This window comes from Anolis sagrei, chromosome 9, assembly GCF_037176765.1.
Source record: "Anolis sagrei isolate rAnoSag1 chromosome 9, rAnoSag1.mat, whole genome shotgun sequence".
Lineage (NCBI taxonomy): Eukaryota > Metazoa > Chordata > Lepidosauria > Squamata > Dactyloidae > Anolis > Anolis sagrei.
Window position 1 is genome coordinate 2,368,597 of NC_090029.1, and position 20,270 is coordinate 2,388,866.

Here is a 20,270-nt window from a genome sequence, read left to right on the forward strand (position 1 = left end):
AGATGTCCAACCATCACCCAAGTCAAAAAAGAGCCCAGTTGAGGTGTCCAACCATCACCCAAGTCAAAAAAGAGCCCAGTTGAGATGTCCAACCATCACCCAAGTCAAATAAGAGCCCAGTTGAGGTGTCCAACCATCACCCAAGTCAAAAAAGAGTCCGGTTGAGGTGTCCAACCATCACCCAAGTCAAAAAAGAGTCCGGTTGAGGTGTCCAACCATCACCCAAGTCAAAAAAGAGCCCGGTTGAGGTGTCCAACCATCACCCAAGTCAAACATGAGCCCGGTTGAGGTGACCAACCATCACCCAAGTCAAAAAAGAGTCCGGTTGAGGTGTCCAACCATCACCCAAGTCAAAAAAGAGCCCGGTTGAGGTGTCCAACCATCACCCAAGTCAAACATGAGTCCGGTTGAGGTGACCAACCATCACCCAAGTCAAAAAAGAGCCCGGTTGAGGTGTCCAACCATCACCCAAGTCAAAAAAGACCCCGGTTGAGGTGTCCAACCATCACCCAAGTCAAAAAGGGAGCGCCATTCAAGCCTTGGCAGACCGTGCCAAAAGAATCTGCGCAGCCCACCTCCTCCAAGGTGAACGGAACCCCCTCAACTGGGCTCTCCAGGCCAAGGGAGACTCCACCTCAGACCTCAGAAGAGCTGCAAGACCACAGAGAAGACCAAGATCCACCCAGAGGGAAAGTGTCCTTGCCAGACATCAAGGGAACCACTAACCGACCACATAGGGAAGCTAATGAGGAAACACAACATACAAAGTATCTCCAGACCCACCAAGATTAGCATATAATCCATGGTCTCGGAACCGCTGTAACACAGCCCGCACGTGCTGTGAAGTATGATTGTGAAGAATGTACGTTCTTATGGGAATCTCGACTTTCGCTTTCCAAGGCTGTAGGATTTTCACTACTCAACCCATCATCATCTAAATTGGCCTCAGAATTCACATGGGAATCAGGAAATACAGTCAGAGAATCAGGTTCAAGTTCACACACAGGCTGAACCCCAACAGAAGAAGAACAGGAACAGGAAGAAGATGAAGAAAAGGAAGAAGAGAAACAAGAAAAGAAGGAGAAGGAGGAGGATAAGAAGGAAGAAGAGGAGGCGGTGGATCTAAATAAGCCTGACGGAAAAACCTGGGACTCACCTGTGCTGCGGCTTCGGTGAGTCCGCAAAGGGCCTTGGAAGCCACACCAACGCATTCACCGAAGGCGGGGAGGTCGCCCGTTTTGGCGTTCTGTGAAATCCCTGCCATGGCTTCCCCAAGAACCTGCGGAAAGGAGGCAGAAAATTAATTTCGCGCAAATGATAATAATAATAACCAGTACATATCTATATATATAAAAATTCTCTGTGCATAATGAGTACCTTAAAAACAAAAGAACCAACAAACGAAATCACACCAAGTTTGGCAAGAAAATGTCTCACTACACAAGGAGTGACCATCACTCAAAAAATTACAATTTTGTCATTTGGAAGTTGTAGTTGCTGGGATTTATAGTTCACCTACAATCAAAGTGCATTCTGAACTCCACCAACGAAGGAATTGAACCAAACTTGGCACACAGAACTCCCTTGACCAATAGAAAATACTGGAAGGGTTTGGTGGGCATTGACCTTGAGTTTGGGAGTTGTAGTTCACCTACATCCAGAGAGCACTGTGGACACCAACAAGGATGGATCTGGACCAAACTTGGCACAAATACTCAATATGCCCAAATGTGGGCATACTCCAATGACAAACAGAGAATACTAGAAGGGTTTGGTGGGCATTGACCTTGAGTTTGGGAGTTGTAGTTCACCTACATCCACAGAGCACTGTGGACTCAAACAAGGATGGATCTGGACCAAACTTGGCACAAATACTACAAATGCCCAAATATGAACACAGATGGAGTTTGGAGGAAATTGACCTTGACATTTGGAAGTTGTAGTGACTGCGATTCACAGTTCACCTACAATCAAAGAGCATTCTGAACCCCACGAATGATAGAATCGGGGCAAACTTCCCACACTGAACCCCCATGACCAACAGAAAATACTTAAGGCCATCCAATCCAACTCCCTTCATCAGGGAAAGAAAACGTAATCAAAGCCCTCCTGACAAAGAGCCATCCAGCCATAGATAGATAGATAGATAGAGAGATAGATATAGATCCAGCCATAGAGATAGATAGATAGATAGATAGAGAGAGAGAGAGAGAGAGAGAGATGGAGTTGTAGTTGCTGGGATTTATAGTTCACCTACAATCAAATAGCAAGATAGAATTGAACCAACCAGGGGATACAGGACTCCCATGATCAACAGAAAACACTAGAAGGGTTTGGTAAGCATTCACCTTGAGTTTGGGAGTTGCAGTTCACCTACATCCAGAGACTACCATGGATTCAAACAATGATGGATCTGGACCAAACTTGGCACGAATATTCCATATGCCCAAATATGAACACAGATGGAGTTTGGGGAAAACAGACCTTGACATTTGGGAGTTGTAGTTACTGGGATTTATTGTTCACCTACAATCAAAGAGCGTTCTGAACCCCACCAACGACAGAATTGGGGCAAACTTCCTACACGGAACCCCCATGACCAACGGAAAATACTTAAGGCCATCCAGTCCAACTCTCTTCACTTGGGCAAGAAAACGTAAACAAAGCCCTCCTGACAAAGAGCCATCCAGCCATGGATATAGATAGCTATGATTCACACACAGAGAGATATAGTATCCTAGATTTGAAAGGGACCCCTAAAGAAGGACAATTATATGTGGCATGTTCCAGAGTAGGCAAACCAGACAATCTCCACATCCACACTGACAAAGAAACAGTAAAAAAATACTGTTTGCCCACGAGGATAGAGAAATTACACATATTAGAAACCAACACTTTCTCATTACTTTATTTTCCAGATCAACAGACTGGGCCACAGCAATGCCTGGCAGGGGCAGCTAGTTATTTCTATTTTTTGGTGTATTTTATTCCTTACTGGGTGGAGTTATTAGAGGGTTGTTTAGCAGGGATTGCATTTTCTATTCTGGGCATTTCGTTGTGGGAATAAGCAAGGACATTTTGTGCAAAATTCAGTATTTTTTGTGCAGAATGGAAAAAAAAAGTACAACGTTTAAAACATGCAAAAAACAGAATGGAAACGAGTACCTTGGAGTTTTCCATGACGCCTTCAATGCAGTCGAAATAGGAGAGGTCGCTCACGGGTTCGTTGGGGTTTTCCAGCATCTCTTTCACTGTCTAATAAATAATAATAATAATAACAATAATAATAATGGTGTGATTATCATTATCATTAACAATACAATGAGACCTATATGTAACATGTGTGATTTTGCTGCCCATATCTGACAAAATAGGTCGGTCCTCCATTAGAATCTATGGAAGCTACTATAAAGTTGCCCTGAAGGACTTACCAAAATAGGAATTGTTTTTTAATGGCTTAAATGATTGTAATTTTTAATTCTATTTTTTTTAAAAAAATATATTTTATTGCTCTTTAAATTGTATCGTTTTTAAGATTATGAGTTGCTTTGTGTCCCAGTCCTGGGAGAAAAATCAGAGTATGGTAGTAAATATTTATTTATTTATTTATTATAAAAATATAATAATAATATAATAATAATAATAATAATAATACTACCTCCAGCTCTATTTATTTATTTATTATAATAAAATATAATAAAAATATAATAATAATAATACCTCCCGCTCTATTTATTTATTTATTACAATAAACTATAATAAAAATATAATAATAATAATAATACCTCCAGCTCTATTTATTTATTATAATAAAATATAATAAAAATATAATAATAATAATAATACGTCCCGCTCTATTTATTTATTTATTTATTACAATAAAATATAATAAAATATAATAAAAATATAATAATAATAATAATACCTCCAGCTCTATTTATTTATTTATTTATTATAATAAAAATATAATAATAGTAATAGTAGGGAGCCCCCGGTAGCGCAGTGGGTTAAAGCGCTGAGCTGCTGAGCTTGTTGATCGAAAGGTCGCAGGTTCGATTCCGGGGAGCGGCATGAGCTTCCGCTGTCAGCCCTAGCTTCTGCCAACCTAGCAGTTCGAAAACATGCAAATGTGAGTAGATCAATAGGTACCGCTCCGGCGGGAAGGTAATGGCGCTCCATGCAGTCATGCCGGCCACATGACCTTGGAGGTGTCTACGGACAACGCTGGCTCTTTGGCTTAGCAATGAAGATGAGCACCACACCCCAGAGTCAGACATGACTGGACTTCATGTCAGGGGACTACCTTTACCTTTACCTTAATAGTAATAGTAATAATAATAATAATAATAATAATAATAATACCTCCAGCTCTCTGAGAGCATTGTCGCACTCCTTTTGTCCCGGGGCTTGCTGCGTACACAAAGTGATGAGCTGATTGATGCTCTCCGTCACAGCCCTAAAAGAAAATAGTATTTCTGCATAGAATTTTCTATACTGAAAAAGGCTTTTCGTGCACAAAACAACAGCGTGGATTTTGCACCAAAGAAGCCCCGAACTGCAAAAAATCCTCATGAGTCTACAACTCTTCTATTCAAATTTCTACTTCTCAATACAATTTGGGTGTGCTGCAATACCTGGGAGGAGTCACTCTGGCCCGTGCTCTGACCTACAAGAAGCACTGCCTGAACATCAAGCAAAAAGTGGGTGCTAGAAACAATATCATATAAAAGCTGACTGGCACAACCTGGGGATCACAACCAGACACAGTGAAGACATCCGCCCTTGTGCGCACCCAAATACCTGGGAGGAGTCACTCTGGACCATGCTCTGACCTACAAGAAGCACTGCCTGAACATCAAGCAAAAAGTGGGTGATAGAAACAGTATCATACGAAAGCTGACTGGCACAACCTGGGGATCACAACCAGACACAGTGAAGACATCCGCCCTTGTGCGCACCCAAATACCTGGGAGGAGTCACTCTGGACTGTGCTCTGACCTACAAGAAGCACTGCCTGAACATCAAGCAAAAAGTGGGTGCTAGAAACAGTATCATACGAAAGCTGACTGGCACAACCTGGGGATCACAACCAGACACAGTGAAGACATCTGCCCTTGTGCGCACCCAAGTACCTGGGAGGAGTCACTCTGGACCATGCTCTGACCTACAAGAAGCACTGCCTGAACATCAAGCAAAAAGTGGGTGCTAGAAACAGTATCATACGAAAGCTGACTGGCACAACCTGGGGATCACAACCAGACACAGTGAAGACATCCGCCCTTGTGCGCACCCAAGTACCTGGGAGGAGTCACTCTGGACCATGCTCTGACCTACAAGAAGCACTGCCTGAACATCAAGCAAAAAGTGGGTGCTAGAAACAGTATCATACGAAAGCTGACTGGCACAACCTGGGGATCACAACCAGACACAGTGAAGACATCCGCCCTTGTGCGCACCCAAGTACCTGGGAGGAGTCACTCTGGACCATGCTCTGACCTACAAGAAGCACTGCCTGAACATCAAGCAAAAAGTGGGTGCTAGAAACAGTATCATACGAAAGCTGACTGGCACAACCTGGGGATCACAACCAGACACAGTGAAGACATCCGCCCTTGTGCGCACCCAAATACCTGGGAGGAGTCACTCTGGACCGTGCTCTGACCTACAAGAAGCACTGCCTGAACATCAAGCAAAAAGTTGGCGCTAGAAACAATATCATACGAAAGCTGACTGGCACAACCTGGGGATCACAACCAGACACAGTGAAGACATCCGCCCTTGTGCGCACCCAAATACCTGGGAGGAGTCACTCTGGACCGTGCTCTGACCTACAAGAAGCACTGCCTGAACATCAAGCAAAAAGTGGGCGCTAGAAACAATATCATACGAAAGCTGACTGGCACAACCTGGGGATCACAACCAGACACAGTGAAGACATCTGCCCTTGTGCGCACCCAAATACCTGGGAGGAGTCACTCTGGACCGTGCTCTGACCTACAAGAAGCACTGCCTGAACATCAAGCAAAAAGTGGGCGCTAGAAACAATATCATACGAAAGCTGACTGGCACAACCTGGGGATCACAACCAGACACAGTGAAGACATCTGCCCTTGTGCGCACCCAAATACCTGGGAGGAGTCACTCTGGACCGTGCTCTGACCTACAAGAAGCACTGCCTGAACATCAAGCAAAAAGTGGGCGCTAGAAACAATATCATAGATTGTACAGGAGTTGATTATAAATTGTATGATTTTAACTGTATTTGTGTTTAGATTGGCTGCAGTAATGCTGGAGCGGCCTAAGTCAGAAGAGTCCTCCATGTGCGTTGCCATGGAGACGATGCAGGAGAGAGAGAAGTGGGAGGAGCTTAGAGGGGAGAGTTTGAAAAACGACAGTTAAAAATCAGTTAGGGTTTAGGTTTAGAGGAGTGAGCAGTCAGGAGTTAGGGAGTGATTTGAGGGTGAGGAGTTGGTAGAGGAAAGATTAGGAGGTTGTAGCTGAAAGAGAGTAAATTGTGAAGCAAAGTTTCGAGGCTTTGGAAAGCCAGATTAAGCTACTGGAAGTTTCTGAGGCTAGAGAGGCTGATAAGGGAAACATAGCCAGTAGGGCTGGGCGGTTTCATTTCGTTAATTCGTAATTCGTTAATAATTTGTTAATTTTTTTAATTACAAAACGATAACGAACCATTCTGGAGCAATTTTTTTAAAAAACGAATTTTTAAATACGTTTTGTAAATGCTTCGTATTTCGTTATTGTATTCGTTTCGTTATTGTTGTGAGGTCGTTTCGTTATTATTTCCGCATGTCTGGGGCAAGTTTTATGGTTGTTTTTTGTTTAATTAGTGAAAAAAAATTATAATATCACACCAACAGTCAACAACAGAGGGAGAGGGAAGCTTCAGAAGTTCCCCCTGTCCCATTTGGAGGTTTTTTAGCGTATTTCGCGGTCGCGTCCGCCATTAACGAATTGATTCGTTATTGTTTCGGAAATCGATTCGTTAATGTTTTGTAATTTTTTTCACATTTACGAAATTTCGTAAATATCGAACTTTCTAAAAGGAAAATTTTGTAATTATTTTAAATAACGAAACGCAAAAAACCCCAAAAAACGAATCGATTTTAGAAACAAAATTTTCCGTTGTTACCCAGGCCTAATAGCCAGTATTCTGTTAGTCTAAGGAAAGGCTAAAGAATAATCTTATTAAGTATCTGATCAAGGGAGGATCAGATAAGGGAGACATCCCTGTATTGGAACTTTGTTTAGAAATAAGTGCTTCACCTCAGGAAGATACTGTATAACCTGAAAGAGTGTAACATTCAACTAACCAAGCATTATTCTGAGTTCTATAAGAAAAGTTACGACTTGCAACCACACGCTTTGTGCTCAATAAATTGGTTAACTTTTGTTTGAAGACTGCCTCATCTCCTTCAATTCTGCGTCCAGTGTGCCATTTCTCACAATATTACAACTTACCTCACGTGGCGGCAGAAACGCAGGGGAAAGTAACCAAATAAATCTACATTCTTCTCTCCAGTCACGCTACAATATATACAGTGTAATTACTACTAGCTTATTACTTTCTTAATAAAGGAGGAGGTGCGATTGAACAGCCTCCCTTCTAACTTGATGGTAAATCTGGTTCCTAATCGGCAACCTCCATTGCAAATCGGCTAGTTCTTTTAAAGATTGGGAACTGGGATAAAATCTCCTGAACACTGGTTCTTTTCAAATTGGTGGCAACAATAAATCATCCCTCGGCTCCCCTGCTTCTTCGCATAGATATTAGATAGGTAAGCTGGGCGAGAACCTTTAACCTTTAAAGCTCACACTTTGAATTGTGCCCAGTAGCAAACTGGCAGCCAGTGGAGTTGGCGCAACAAAGGGGTTGTACTGTCCCTGAGCACTGTCTGCCGCTGATTGGACCATTTGAAGCTTCCGAACAGTCTTCAAAGGCAGCCCCACATAGAGCACGTTGCAGTAGTCTATACAGGATGTAACCAGAGCGTGGACTACTGTGGCCAAGTCAGACTTCCCAAGGGACGGGTGCAGCTGGCATACAAGTTTTAATTTGATGCCTTGGTTGATACTGGAGCCATCTCCAACCCAAACACGTGGGAGGAAAAGCCAAAACAAACAAACAAACAAGTAAACAACCCAACTCACCTGGCTGCGGCTGCAAGAAGGTTCTTGGCGTTGGGGGCGCCGGGGTCCACCGAGAGCGACTTGGCGGCTAAGAGCAGCTTGGAGGAAGCCATGGAGATGTTCTTGAGGTTCCCAATCACCTGGATCTGGTCCTCCTTCGTCTAGAAAGCACAAAGCAGAGGCGGGATTGGCCGTATGATCTCCCAGCAGCTCTTTAAGCCGCTCCTCATAGGGCTTGTTCTCCAGACCCTTGATCATTTAGTCACCCTCCCTATGACATATTCCCTTCCCATATTTATTCATGGCTATCATGTCTCCTCTCAGCCTTCTATTCTAAACATGCCCAACAGCTCCTTGAGCCGCTCCTCATAGGGCTTGTTCTCCAGACCCTTGATCATTTAGTCACCCTCCCTATGACATATTCCCTTCTCATATTTATGCATGGCTATCATGTCTCCTCTCAGCCTTCTATTCTTCAGGCTAAACATGCCCAGCTCCTTAAGCCGCTCCTCATAGGGCTTGTTCTCCAGACCCTTGATCATTTAGTCACCCTCCCTATGACATATTCCCTTTTCATATTTATTCATGGCTATCATGTCTCCTCTCAGTCTTCTCTTCTACAGGCTAAACATGCCCAGCAGCTCTTTAAGCCGCTCCTCATAGGGCTTGTTCTTCAGACCCTTGATCATTTAGTCACCCTCCCTATGACATATTCCCTTCTCATATTGAGACATGGCTATTAGGTCTCATCTCAGCCTTCTCTTCTACAGGCTAAACATGCCCAGCTCCTTAAGCCGCTCCTCATAGGGCTTGTTCTCCAGACCCTTGATCATTTAGTCACCCTCCCTATGACATATTCCCTTTTCATATTTATTCATGGCTATCATGTCTCCTCTCAGTCTTCTCTTCTACAGGCTAAACATGCCCAGCAGCTCTTTAAGCCGCTCCTCATAGGGCTTGTTCTTCAGACCCTTGATCATTTAGTCACCCTCCCTATGACATATTCCCTTCTCATATTGAGACATGGCTATTAGGTCTCATCTCAGCCTTCTCTTCTACAGGCTAAACATGCCCAGCTCCTTAAGCCGCTCCTTATAGGGCTTGTTCTCCAGACCCTTGATCATTTAGTCACCCTCCCTATGACATATTCCCTTCTCATATTTATTCATGGCTATCATGTCTCCGGTTCCCACCTGAGCCTGCCCGGCCATCTCGATCCCGGCGCCCAGGAACTCGTCAAAGTCTTCGCTGAACTTCCCGGAGGCGGCGGCCAGCTCCCCGCTCTGGCCCCGCGTGGCGTGCACCACCTCTCCTGCCGACTGGTTCAGGTCGGCCGCCGCCTGGTTGAGCTCGCTCTGCGCCTCTTGGAAAGACTTGGAGCTTGGAGGGAGCTGCCAAGAAAGAGAGGAAGGGAGCGACACACGGAAAAGAAGGCCCCGTCAAAACGCCTGGATAAGAATATCAAGAAGGGATTTAAGATATAAATCAGCAGTAGCAGTTTAGCAGGCCAGAAGCTTTCTGAGCACAGCAGTAGAGCAGAGCAGCTTCAGCAACTCCCAGAAAGTGAGGAAAACCCCCAACCATAACATTACTTTCGTTGCTACTTCATAACTGTAACAATCCTTCTTTATTGATGAAAGATGAATACAAAATAGAGAAAAAATGCAAAGGTAAAAAGTCACAGTAAAAATCAATAACAAGAAATGTCCATAAACAAGATCATTAAACCCACAGCAAAACTGCTGAATCCTGGAACCTGTTAGCAATCCACTAACCGTACTTGGAACAACTGGAAAACCTCCGAGGAACAAGGCCACTTGAATCAGGAGACCTGCAAAAGCTTGCACATGAATCTGGAATGATGCCTGGTCTGAAGCTGCATTCAGGCCAGGCATACTTAAGGCCGGGAAATCTATTGCAAGACACGCCTGAAGATTTTGTTTGCATTTCTCTCAATCTGGCTGACCTACATAAACTTTGTGTTTCTCCCCGGCTCTGCCAAATCTGCCCCCGCCTATCCTCATTAGGCAGACCAGGTGTCAGATTCTCTGGAGAAATAAGACTGGGAGGAAAAGGGAGTGAAACTTCTCCGCTTGGCTCGGAATGCATGTTCTCATGGGAATTTTGACTTTCCAAGGCTGTAGGATTTTCACTACTCAAACCATCATCATCTAAATTGGCCTCAGAATTCACATTGACATCTACATTGGCATCAGGGAATACAATCAGAGAATCAGGTTCAGGTTCAGGATCACACACAGGCTGAACCCCAACAGGAAGGGCCATCAATGAGAAGGCCCTGTCTCTCATCCCCGCCAAATGTATTTGTGACACAGACGGAGTCGAGAGCAAGGCCTCCCCAGACGATCTTAACGTCCTAGCTGGTTCATAGGAGGAGATGCGTTCGGACAGGTAAGTTGGGCCAGAACCGTTTAGGGCTTCATAGGCTAAAGGCAGCACTTGGAGAGATGGTAGCGGGGTACAAATAAAGATTATTATTATTATTATTATAACAGTTTATCTCTCTTTTGCTGTAGCTGAACTGATCGCCTCAGTCTCTGAAAGCTCTGCCCCTGTTTACTATAATAATAATTATTTGATTAGTCATATGACCATTTCAAAATAGAACACGAGTAAAAAAAAAAACAAGGCAAAAAGGTGAGGAGAGCAGCTGACCCTGTTTACTAAATCTTCGCTTTCTGTTCAAGGTTTCACTATCCTTTCCCTCATTAATCCCTGCACCTGGCAAATCAATCTCAGCACCATTTTCGGACAGTTGCTCTGAGAAAAGCGGTGAGAGGCCCCTCTCAGGAACGTGGCCTTCCTGAGAAGAAGCTGGAGACAGTCATCCTGGAGGACTTAGGGAGCCTAGAGATCTTCCTGAGACAGCTCAGGCCTCTCTTCTGATCTTAGCTCAGGCCCAAGCAAACCCTCATCCCCAATGCCAACAGACCCCCGCACAGCAACCAGAATTGATGAGGACTACAGCCTTGTGCGTGATGTGTTCCTTCCCATGGTGATCATGGGTGCTCAAACCGCTTACCGATTCCACCAGCAGCTTCTTGCTGGACTCACCGATGCTCTTCAAGGCCACGTCAACGTCCTTCTGGCCGGGTAAGCAGTTCACGCAGTTGTTCAGCGAATGGGAGACGGCTTTGGCTACCTGTAAGGATACAGAGGCAGGTGAGAAGCCACAGAAAGACCTGCATGCTCCAAGGGAAAATATGGCCCATGGCCCATGGATCTCAATTCCTTAGAGAAGAAGCCGGACAAAGTCAACCTGGAGAACAGACAGATAGATAGATAGATGATAGATGGATGTTAATTGGAGATTGATACATAGATAGACAGATAGATGAATTTTAATTGGAGATCGATACACAGATAGATAGATAGATAGATAGATGGATGTTAATTGGAGATCAATACATAGATAAGATAGATTGATAGATAGATGAATTTTAATTGGAGATCAATACATAGATAGATACATAGATAGATGTTAATTGGAGATTGAGGCACAGCTAGATAGATAGATGATAGATGGATGTTAATTGGAGATATAGATAGATAGATAGATAGATAGATGGATGGATGGATAGACAGACTGATAGAGAGATGGATGTTAACTGGAGATCGATAGATAGATAGATAGATAGATAGATAGATAGACAGACAGATGTTAATTGGAGATAAATACAGATAGATAGATAGATAGATAGATAGATAGATGTTAATTGGAGATTGATACACAGATAGATAGATAGATAGATAGATAGATAGATAGATAGATGATAGATGGATGTTAATTGGAGATAAATACAGATAGATAGATAGATAGATAGATAGATAGATAGATAGACGGATAGATCGATACACGGATAGATAGATGGATGTTAACTGGAGATAGATGGATGATAGATGGATGTTAACTGGAGATCGATAGATAGATAGATAGACAGACAGACAGACAGACAGACAGACAGATGTTAATTGGAGATAGATAGATGAATTGGAGATACATAGATAGATAGATGAATTTTAATTGGAGATCGAAACACAGATAGATAGCTAGATAGCTAGATAGATGTTAATTGGAGATAGATAGATAGATAGATAGATAGATAGATATAGACAGATAGATTATAGATGGATGTTAATTGGAGATCGATCGATCGATGGATGGATGAGAGATAGATGGATGTTAATTGGAGATTAACATCCATCTATCACAGACAGATAGGTAGATGATAGGTAGATGTTAATTGGAGATTGATGCACACATAGATAGATGACTGATAGATAGGCAGATAGATAGATGTTAATTGGAGATAATTCAAAATGGCAATACAGAGAGCTATGGAGTGGAGATAGGTGGAGAGAGAGAGACATAGACTGGGAGATGTTTCTCCCTGAAAAGAGCCTTGTGCTCTTCAACACGGACTCTGACCGAAGTGGATAGACGGGCAGACGCCCCCCCTCCCCAGTGCCCCCCCCCCTTGCTGACCTGTGCCAGCCTCTGCTGCCTGTCTGCGTCTCCGGGGGCGCCCAGGGCCTGCTTGGCCTCCTGGATGAGGACAGCCGAGCCCTCCATCACGTCCCGGGCCGAGTCCAGCATGGCGTGTGCCGCAGGGGGGTCCCCCGTGGAGGCTGACACCCCCCGTGCCGCCTGCGCAAGGCTCTTCAGCGCCTGCGCTGTCTCACGTGCTGCCACCCCTAATAATAATAATAATAATAATAATAAGGATTGAAGAGAAACAACGGGAAAAGCTGACATGATATGAGGATTTAAAGATCTAACTGCAATCTTTTTTGTTCCCAGGTAATCAATGACATTTCATAGAATCCTAGAGTTGGAAGAGACCTCATGGGCCATCCAGTCCAACCCCGTTCTGCCAAGAAGTAGGAATATTGCATTCAAATCACCCCTGACAGATGGCCATCCAGCCTCTGTTTCAAAGCTTCCAAAGAAGGAGCCTCCAACACTCTCCGGGGCAGAGAGTTCCACTGCTGAACGGCTCTCACAGTCAAGAAGTCATAGAATCCTAGAATCCTAGAGTGGGAAGAGCCCTCCTGTGCCATCCAGTCCAACCCCATTCTGCCAAGATGCAGGAATATTGCATTCAAAGCACACCTGACAGATGGCCATCCAGCCTCTGTTTAAAAGCCTCCAAAGAAGGAGCCTCCACCACACTACGGGGCAGAGAGTTCCACTGTTGAACGGCTCTCACAATCAGGAAGTTCTTCCTAATGTTCAGATGGAATCTCCTCTCTTGTAGTTTGAAGCCATTGTTCCATTGCGTCCTAGTCTCCAGGGAAGCAGAAAACAAGCTTGCTCCCTCCTCCTCCCTGTGGCTTCCTCTCACATATTTATACATGGCTACCATCATGTCTCCTCTCATCCTTCTCTTCTTCAGGCTAAACATGCCCAGCTCCTTAAGCCGCTCCTCATAGGGCTTGTTCTCCAGACCCTTGATCTGCTCCCTCCTCCCTGTGGCTTCCTCTCACATATTTATACATGGCTACCATCATGTCTCCTCTCAGCCTTCTCTTCTTCAGGCTAAACATGCCCAGCTCCTTAAGCCGCTCCTCATAGGGCTTGTTCTCCAGACCCTTGATCTGCTCCCTCCTCCCTGTGGCTTCCTCTCACATATTTATACATGGCTACCATCATGTCTCCTCTCAGCCTTCTCTTCTTCAGGCTAAACATGCCCAGCTCCTTAAGCCGCTCCTCATAGGGCTTGTTCTCCAGACCCTTGATCTGCTCCCTCCTCCCTGTGGCTTCCTCTCACATATTTATACATGGCTACCATCATGTCTCCTCTCATCCTTCTCTTCTTCAGGCTAAACATGCCCAGCTCCTTAAGCCGCTCCTCATAGGGCTTGTTCTCCAGACCCTTGATCTGCTCCCTCCTCCCTGTGGCTTCCTCTCACATATTTATACATGGCTACCATCATGTCTCCTCTCATCCTTCTCTTCTTCAGGCTAAACATGCCCAGCTCCTTAAGCCGCTCCTCATAGGGCTTGTTCTCCAGACCCTTGATCTGCTCCCTCCTCCCTGTGGCTTCCTCTCACATATTTATACATGGCTACCATCATGTCTCCTCTCAGCCTTCTCTTCTTCAGGCTAAACATGCCCAGCTCCTTAAGCCGCTCCTCATAGGGCTTGTTCTCCAGACCCTTGATCTGCTCCCTCCTCCCTGTGGCTTCCTCTCACATATTTATACATGGCTACCATCATGTCTCCTCTCAGCCTTCTCTTCTTCAGGCTAAACATGCCCAGCTCCTTAAGCCGCTCCTCATAGGGCTTGTTCTCCAGACCCCTGATCTGCTCCCTCCTCCCTGTGGCTTCCTCTCACATATTTATACATGGCTACCATCATGTCTCCTCTCAGCCTTCTCTTCTTCAGGCTAAACATGCCCAGCTCCTTAAGCCGCTCCTCATAGGGCTTGTTCTCCAGACCCTTGATCATTTTAGTCGCCCTCCTCTGGACACATTCCAGCTTGTCAATATCTCTCTTGAATTGTGGTGCCCAGAACTGGACACAATATTCCAGGTGTGGTCTAACCAAGGCGGAATAGAGCATGGGGAGCATGACTTCCTTAGATCTGGACACTATGCTCCTCTTGATGCAGGCCAAAATCCCATTGGCTTTTTTTGCCGCCACATCACATTGTTGGCTCATGTTCAACTTGTTGTCCACGAGGACTCCAAGATCTTTTCCACACGTACTGCTCTCAAGCCAGGACTCATCGTCCCCCATTCTGTCTCTTTGCATTTCGTTTTTTCTGCCAAAGTGGAGTATCTTGCATTTGTCCCCCTTGAACTTCATTTTGTTAGTTTTGGCCATTCATCTCTCTAATCTGTCAAGAACGTTTTGAATCCTGCTCCTGTCCTCTGGAGTCTTGGCTCTCCCTCCCAATTTGGTCCCGTCTGCAAACTTGATGATCCTGCCTTCTCGCCCTTCATCTAAGTCATTAATACAGATGTTGATGAAGGGCTAGACGGCATGATCATCAAGTTTTCATTTTGCCGTAGTTTTCCAATGAATATCTCATCATCGAGTCTCAATTCAACAAAAACAAAGTGTTTGGAGGAGAACAGCAGCTTTCAAAGCCAGGACTGCACAACTAAACAGGAAATAACACTTTCAAATCCTGAACAGAACGTTTTTCAAATATTATGACATAAGTGTAATACACACCTGTGTAGTGTTCGTTGCCTTGCGCCGCACAGGTCAGCAATTGCGCCATGGAGGAACCCACCGCCTTGGAGGTACTGCCAAGGTCCTGAGCGCATTTTTCAAGCTGAACAAGGGGGAAACAACAAATGGTAATATGAACCAGTGCATGCAATGGGCAATGTTGTCAGGTGTACATCTACCAAGAAACGTTAAGGTCCTCCAAGGTGAGTCTATGCTTAACTCATAGGACAGAATGATGTTGGGGACCATAGGGATCCCTGATGCAACTCAGAGTAGGCTTCACCTTGCTTCCAAACACCACCACGCAAGAGCTGTAGTTTTACTGTTTCTTGAAGAAAAAAGTCCAAGTCAAAATAAAGAATAAGCATTGCAAAGTCCCAGAGGTTAAGGTTAAATGCAGAATACAGATCCAAAGTTCTTCAGGAAAAAGCAGGAGACATAATCCTATAAGCCAGCGGTTCTCAACCTGGGGGTCGCGACCCCCAGGGGGGTCACTTGGCCATCTCGGTGGGGTCGCAAGGCTGCCTCCTTAGGACCCGCCCCCAGCCTAGGGCTCTCCTCGCGCGAAGGCTCCCTCGGCTGCACTGCGGTTCTGCCTTCCGGCAAGGCCGCAATCCAGCCGAGGGCCCTCCTCGCGAAAAGGCTCCCTTGGCTGGGTCGCAGTCCCGCCTTCCGGTAAGGCAGCGATCCAGCCAAGGGCTCTTCTTACGAGAAGGCTCCCTTGGCTGGGCTGCGGTCCTGCCTTCCGGCAAGGCAGAGATCCAGCCAAAGGCTCTCCTCGTGAGAAGGCTCCCTTGGCTGGGCCGCGGTTCCACCTTCCGGCAAGGCAGCGATCCAGCCGGCGGCCCTTCCCGCAAGAAGGCTCCCACGGCTGGGCCACGGAATTAGTCATTGGACTTCTGTGTGCCGAAGTTTGCTCCAATCCATTGTTGGTGGAATTCAGAATGCTGTTTGATTTTAGGTGAATTATAAATTCCAGCAACCACAACTCTCAAATATCGATGTCTATTTTCCCCAAACTCCACCACTTTTGGGTATATTGAGTATTTGTGCTAATTCTGATCCAGATCTATCATTGTTTGAGTCCACAGTGCCCTCTGGATGTAGGTGAACAACAACTCCTAAACCAAAGGACACTGCCCACCAAACCCTTCCAGTATTTTCTGTTGGTCATGGGAGAACTGTCTGCCAAGTTTGGTTCAGTTCCATCGTTGGTGGAGTTCAGAATGCTCTTTGATTGTAGGTGAACTATAAATCCCAGCAACTACAACTCTCAAATGACAAAATAAATCCTCCCCAACCCCACCAGTATTTAAATGTGGGCATATTAGGTATTCGTTCCAAATTTGGTCCAGTGAATGAAAATACATCCTGCATATCAGATATTTACATTATGATTCGTAACAGTAGCAAAATGACAGTTATGAAGTAGCAACGAAAATAATTTTATGGTTGGGGGTCACCACAACATGAGGAACTGGATTAAGGGGTCACGGCATTAGGAAGGTTGAGAACCACTGCTATAGGCAAAGTTCAAACCAGAGTCCCAGGTACAAGTAAGGAAACATTTGCCCCAAGAATCACAATGCAAGAAATCCCAAGCATACTGCTTTCCAGGCTAAGGTTATTCCATGAAGCTTTCAGGCTAATAAGCTACGTTGAACTGATGCTTTCACAGAGTTTCCAGGAGGCCTAAATACCTTTCAAACATCAAAACATTAGGCTCTCGGCATCATGAAAGCATTGCGATGACCTCTCTCCGAGCTAGCCTCCCATCTGCTTGCCAGATGCGAACTCTGCCTGACCCGGAGATCAAGGCGAGCTTCTCGGGTCAAATCCTTATCTATACTTTTGGTATCATCGTGGGAAGGCACCTGGCCGCTATTTCCTTCGTTAAAAATCCTTTCTGGTGAAAACAGCTGTGTTGACACTGCACTGTCTGTGAGAGCCTCGGAAGCAGGCTCAGAGATTTGAGGCACAGACAAAGAGCTAGGAAGCTGAAACTCAACAGAAATCTGAATCCCATCATCCTCATTGTCAGAAACTAGCTCAGCCACAACAATCCCTATATATAGAAAGAGTTTTTCTCAGGTTAAAAAAATTGTGTTTTTCCACTTTTAATGGGTCCTGTGCCCCTAAAGTTAGCAAACATGGAGGGGTGACAAAGTCTTCCATTGTAAACATAATGAAATACTCATTTATTCTGAAAGGGGAACTGATATTTATCTATATAAATTTATCTATATAAATAAAACTGTAATGTTCGTTTGTGGGAGTAACAGAACTCAAAAACCACTGGACGAATTGACACCAAATTTGGACACAAGACACCTAACAACCCAATGTATGTTCTTCACTCAAAAAAAATGATTTTTCATTTGGGAGTTGGAGTTGCTGGGATTTATAGTTCACCTACAATCAAAGAGCATGCTCAACCCCACCAACGATGGAATTGAACCACACTTGGCACACAGTTCTCCCATGACCAACAGAAAATACTGGAAGGGTTTGGTGGGCAGTGTCCTTTGGTTTTGGAGTTGTAGTTCGCTTACATCCAAAGATGACTGTGGACTCAAACAATGATGGATCTGGACCAAACTCTACACAAATACTCAGTATGCCAAAATGTGAACACTGGTGGAGTTTGGGGAAAATAGAATCTTGACATTTGGGAGTTGTAGTTGCTGGGATTTATAGTACACCTACAATCATAGAGCATTCTGAGCCCCACCAACGATAGAAATGGTCCAAACTTGGCACAAAGTTCTCCCATGACCAACAGAAAATACTGGAAGGGTTTAGTGGGAAGTGTCCTTTGCTTTTGGAGTTGTAGTTCACCTACATCCAAAGATGACTGTGGACTCAAACAATGATGGATCTGGGCCAAACTCTACACGAATACTCAAAATGCCCAAATGTGAACACTGGTGGAGTTTGGGGAAAATAGAATATTGACATTTGGGAGTTGTAGTTGCTGGGATTTATAGTTCACCTACAATCAAAGAGCATTCTGAACCCCACCAACAATAGAATTGGGCCAAACCTCCCACACAGAAACCCCCTGTGGGCCACAGCAACGTGTGGCAAGGGATGGCTAGTCTATATAGATAAAAATGCGATGTTTGTTTGTGGCGTTAACATGAAGGAAGGAAAGAGGTAGAGAAGAAAGGAGAGAGAAGAAAAGAAGGGAAGGGAAGAAGGGTAAAGAAGGAAGGAAGGGGAGAAAGAAAGAAAAAAAAGGCAAGGAAGGAAGTGGGAGGGAAGGAAGGGGAGAAAGAAAGATAGAGGAAGGAAGGAAGGAAGGAAGGAAGGAAGGAAGGAAGGAAGGAGAGAAGGAAGCATGGAAGCAAAGAGTGAAGGAAGGAAGGAAAGAGGTAGAGAAGGAAGAAAGGAGAGAGAAGAAAAGAAGGGAAGGGAAGAAGGGTAAAGAAGGAAGGAAGGGGGGAAAGAAAGAAAAAAAAGGAAAGGAAGGAAGTGGGAGGGAAGGAAGGGGAGAAAGAAAGATAGAGGAAGGAAGGAAGGAAGGAAGGAGAGAAGGAAGGAAGGAAGGAAGGAAGGAAGGAAGGAAGGAAGGAAGGAGAGAAGGAAGGAAGGAAGGAAGGAAGGAAGGAGAGAAGGAAGCATGGAAGCAAAGAGTGAAGGAAGGAAAGAGGTAGAGAAGGAAGAAAGGAGAGAGAAGAAAAGAAGGGAAGGGAATGGAAGAAGAAAGAAAGAAACAAAGAAAGAAAGAAAGAAAGAGAAAAAGAGGAAGGAAGGAAGCATGGAAGCAAAGAGCAAAGGAAGGAAAGAGGTAGAGAAAGAAGAAAAGAAAAGGGGGGAATATATACACACAAAACACATATACACAGACTGGGTCACAACAACGCGTGGCAGGGGACGGCTAGTCATTCATATCTTCCATGTGCCATCTACCGTTTCTCCCGGAAGCGGCTTCAGCTGCCCCTCCACAGCGGCCATCTTGGCATCCTGGAGCTCGTTCTTGAGGGTCTGGACGGTGCTCAAGGCGGAGTCGATCTCCATGGGGCCACAGGCTTCATGTGCCTGCGCACAGAGAGAGAGAGAGAGAGAGAGGGCGGCACATCAGCCAAGTCACGCACCACAATACTGCATATATCTAACAGAAAGTCCACGTGATCTCTATGGTGCCACCTCCAAGGCTTACCTTCTGAGAGGCGGTGCGCAACTCCGCCAGGCTGGTGGCCAGGTTCTTGGCGCATTGGCTGAGCTGCATGGCGGCCGCCTGGTCCCCCACTGTGGGCACTGCCGCCTTGGCCGAGGACACCATCCTGCTCCCCGGCTGAAGGTGATTGAAACAGAGAGACAATGGAGACAACGAATGGCAGGAGAGTGTTGACCATGGACAGTTGTGACTACTCTACTTGTCTTACCTCCTGTCTCTTCCTCTCTGTCTTTCTATCATGTGCAGTCCATGCCTATCTGTCTAAACCAGCAGATCCCTAATCATATATCATGTATATAATATCACAAAGGGCAACCACCTCACCCGCCTCACAGGAAACCTGCTACAAAACAGGAGCTTTGTTGTTGAGTCCCAGGGCCAGAGAAGCAGATGGCGGAAACAGAACGGCCTGCCTCAGGGGAGCGTGCTTGCCCCATCCATGTTCAACATCTACACAAATGACCAGCCACTGCCAGAAGGGACAGAGAGATTCATCTATGCTGATGATCGTGCCATCACCACTCAAGGAAATCAGCTACTGAACAGGAGCTTCTTTGTTGAGTTCCAGGGCCAGAGAAGCAGATGGCGAAAACAGAAGAACGGCCTGCCTCAGGGGAGCGTGCTTGCCCCATCCATATTCAACATCTACACAAATAACCAGCCACTGCCAGAATGGACAGAGAGCTTCATCTATGCTGATGATCGTGCCATCACCACCCAAGCAGGGAGATTTGAGATGGTA

General features: G+C 45.2%; 1 protein-coding gene across 3 annotated transcripts in view; it reads right to left on the minus strand.

Moving 5' to 3' along the window:
- The window catches only part of TLN2 (talin 2), a 242,376-nt gene that overhangs the window by 74,205 nt on the left and 147,901 nt on the right, over positions 1-20,270 (minus strand). For all 3 annotated transcript variants that reach the window (XM_067471232.1, XM_067471233.1, XM_067471234.1), the window contains 10 exons: positions 19,511-19,645; positions 19,261-19,389; positions 15,349-15,451; positions 12,650-12,858; positions 11,186-11,305; positions 9,336-9,533; positions 8,164-8,303; positions 4,363-4,456; positions 3,166-3,255; positions 1,157-1,279 (listed from right to left, as the gene is read on the minus strand). In XM_067471232.1, the coding sequence (XP_067327333.1) occupies positions 1,157-1,279; positions 3,166-3,255; positions 4,363-4,456; positions 8,164-8,303; positions 9,336-9,533; positions 11,186-11,305; positions 12,650-12,858; positions 15,349-15,451; positions 19,261-19,389; positions 19,511-19,645 (1,341 nt within the window). The remainder of the gene's footprint in view (positions 1-1,156; positions 1,280-3,165; positions 3,256-4,362; positions 4,457-8,163; positions 8,304-9,335; positions 9,534-11,185; positions 11,306-12,649; positions 12,859-15,348; positions 15,452-19,260; positions 19,390-19,510; positions 19,646-20,270) is intronic.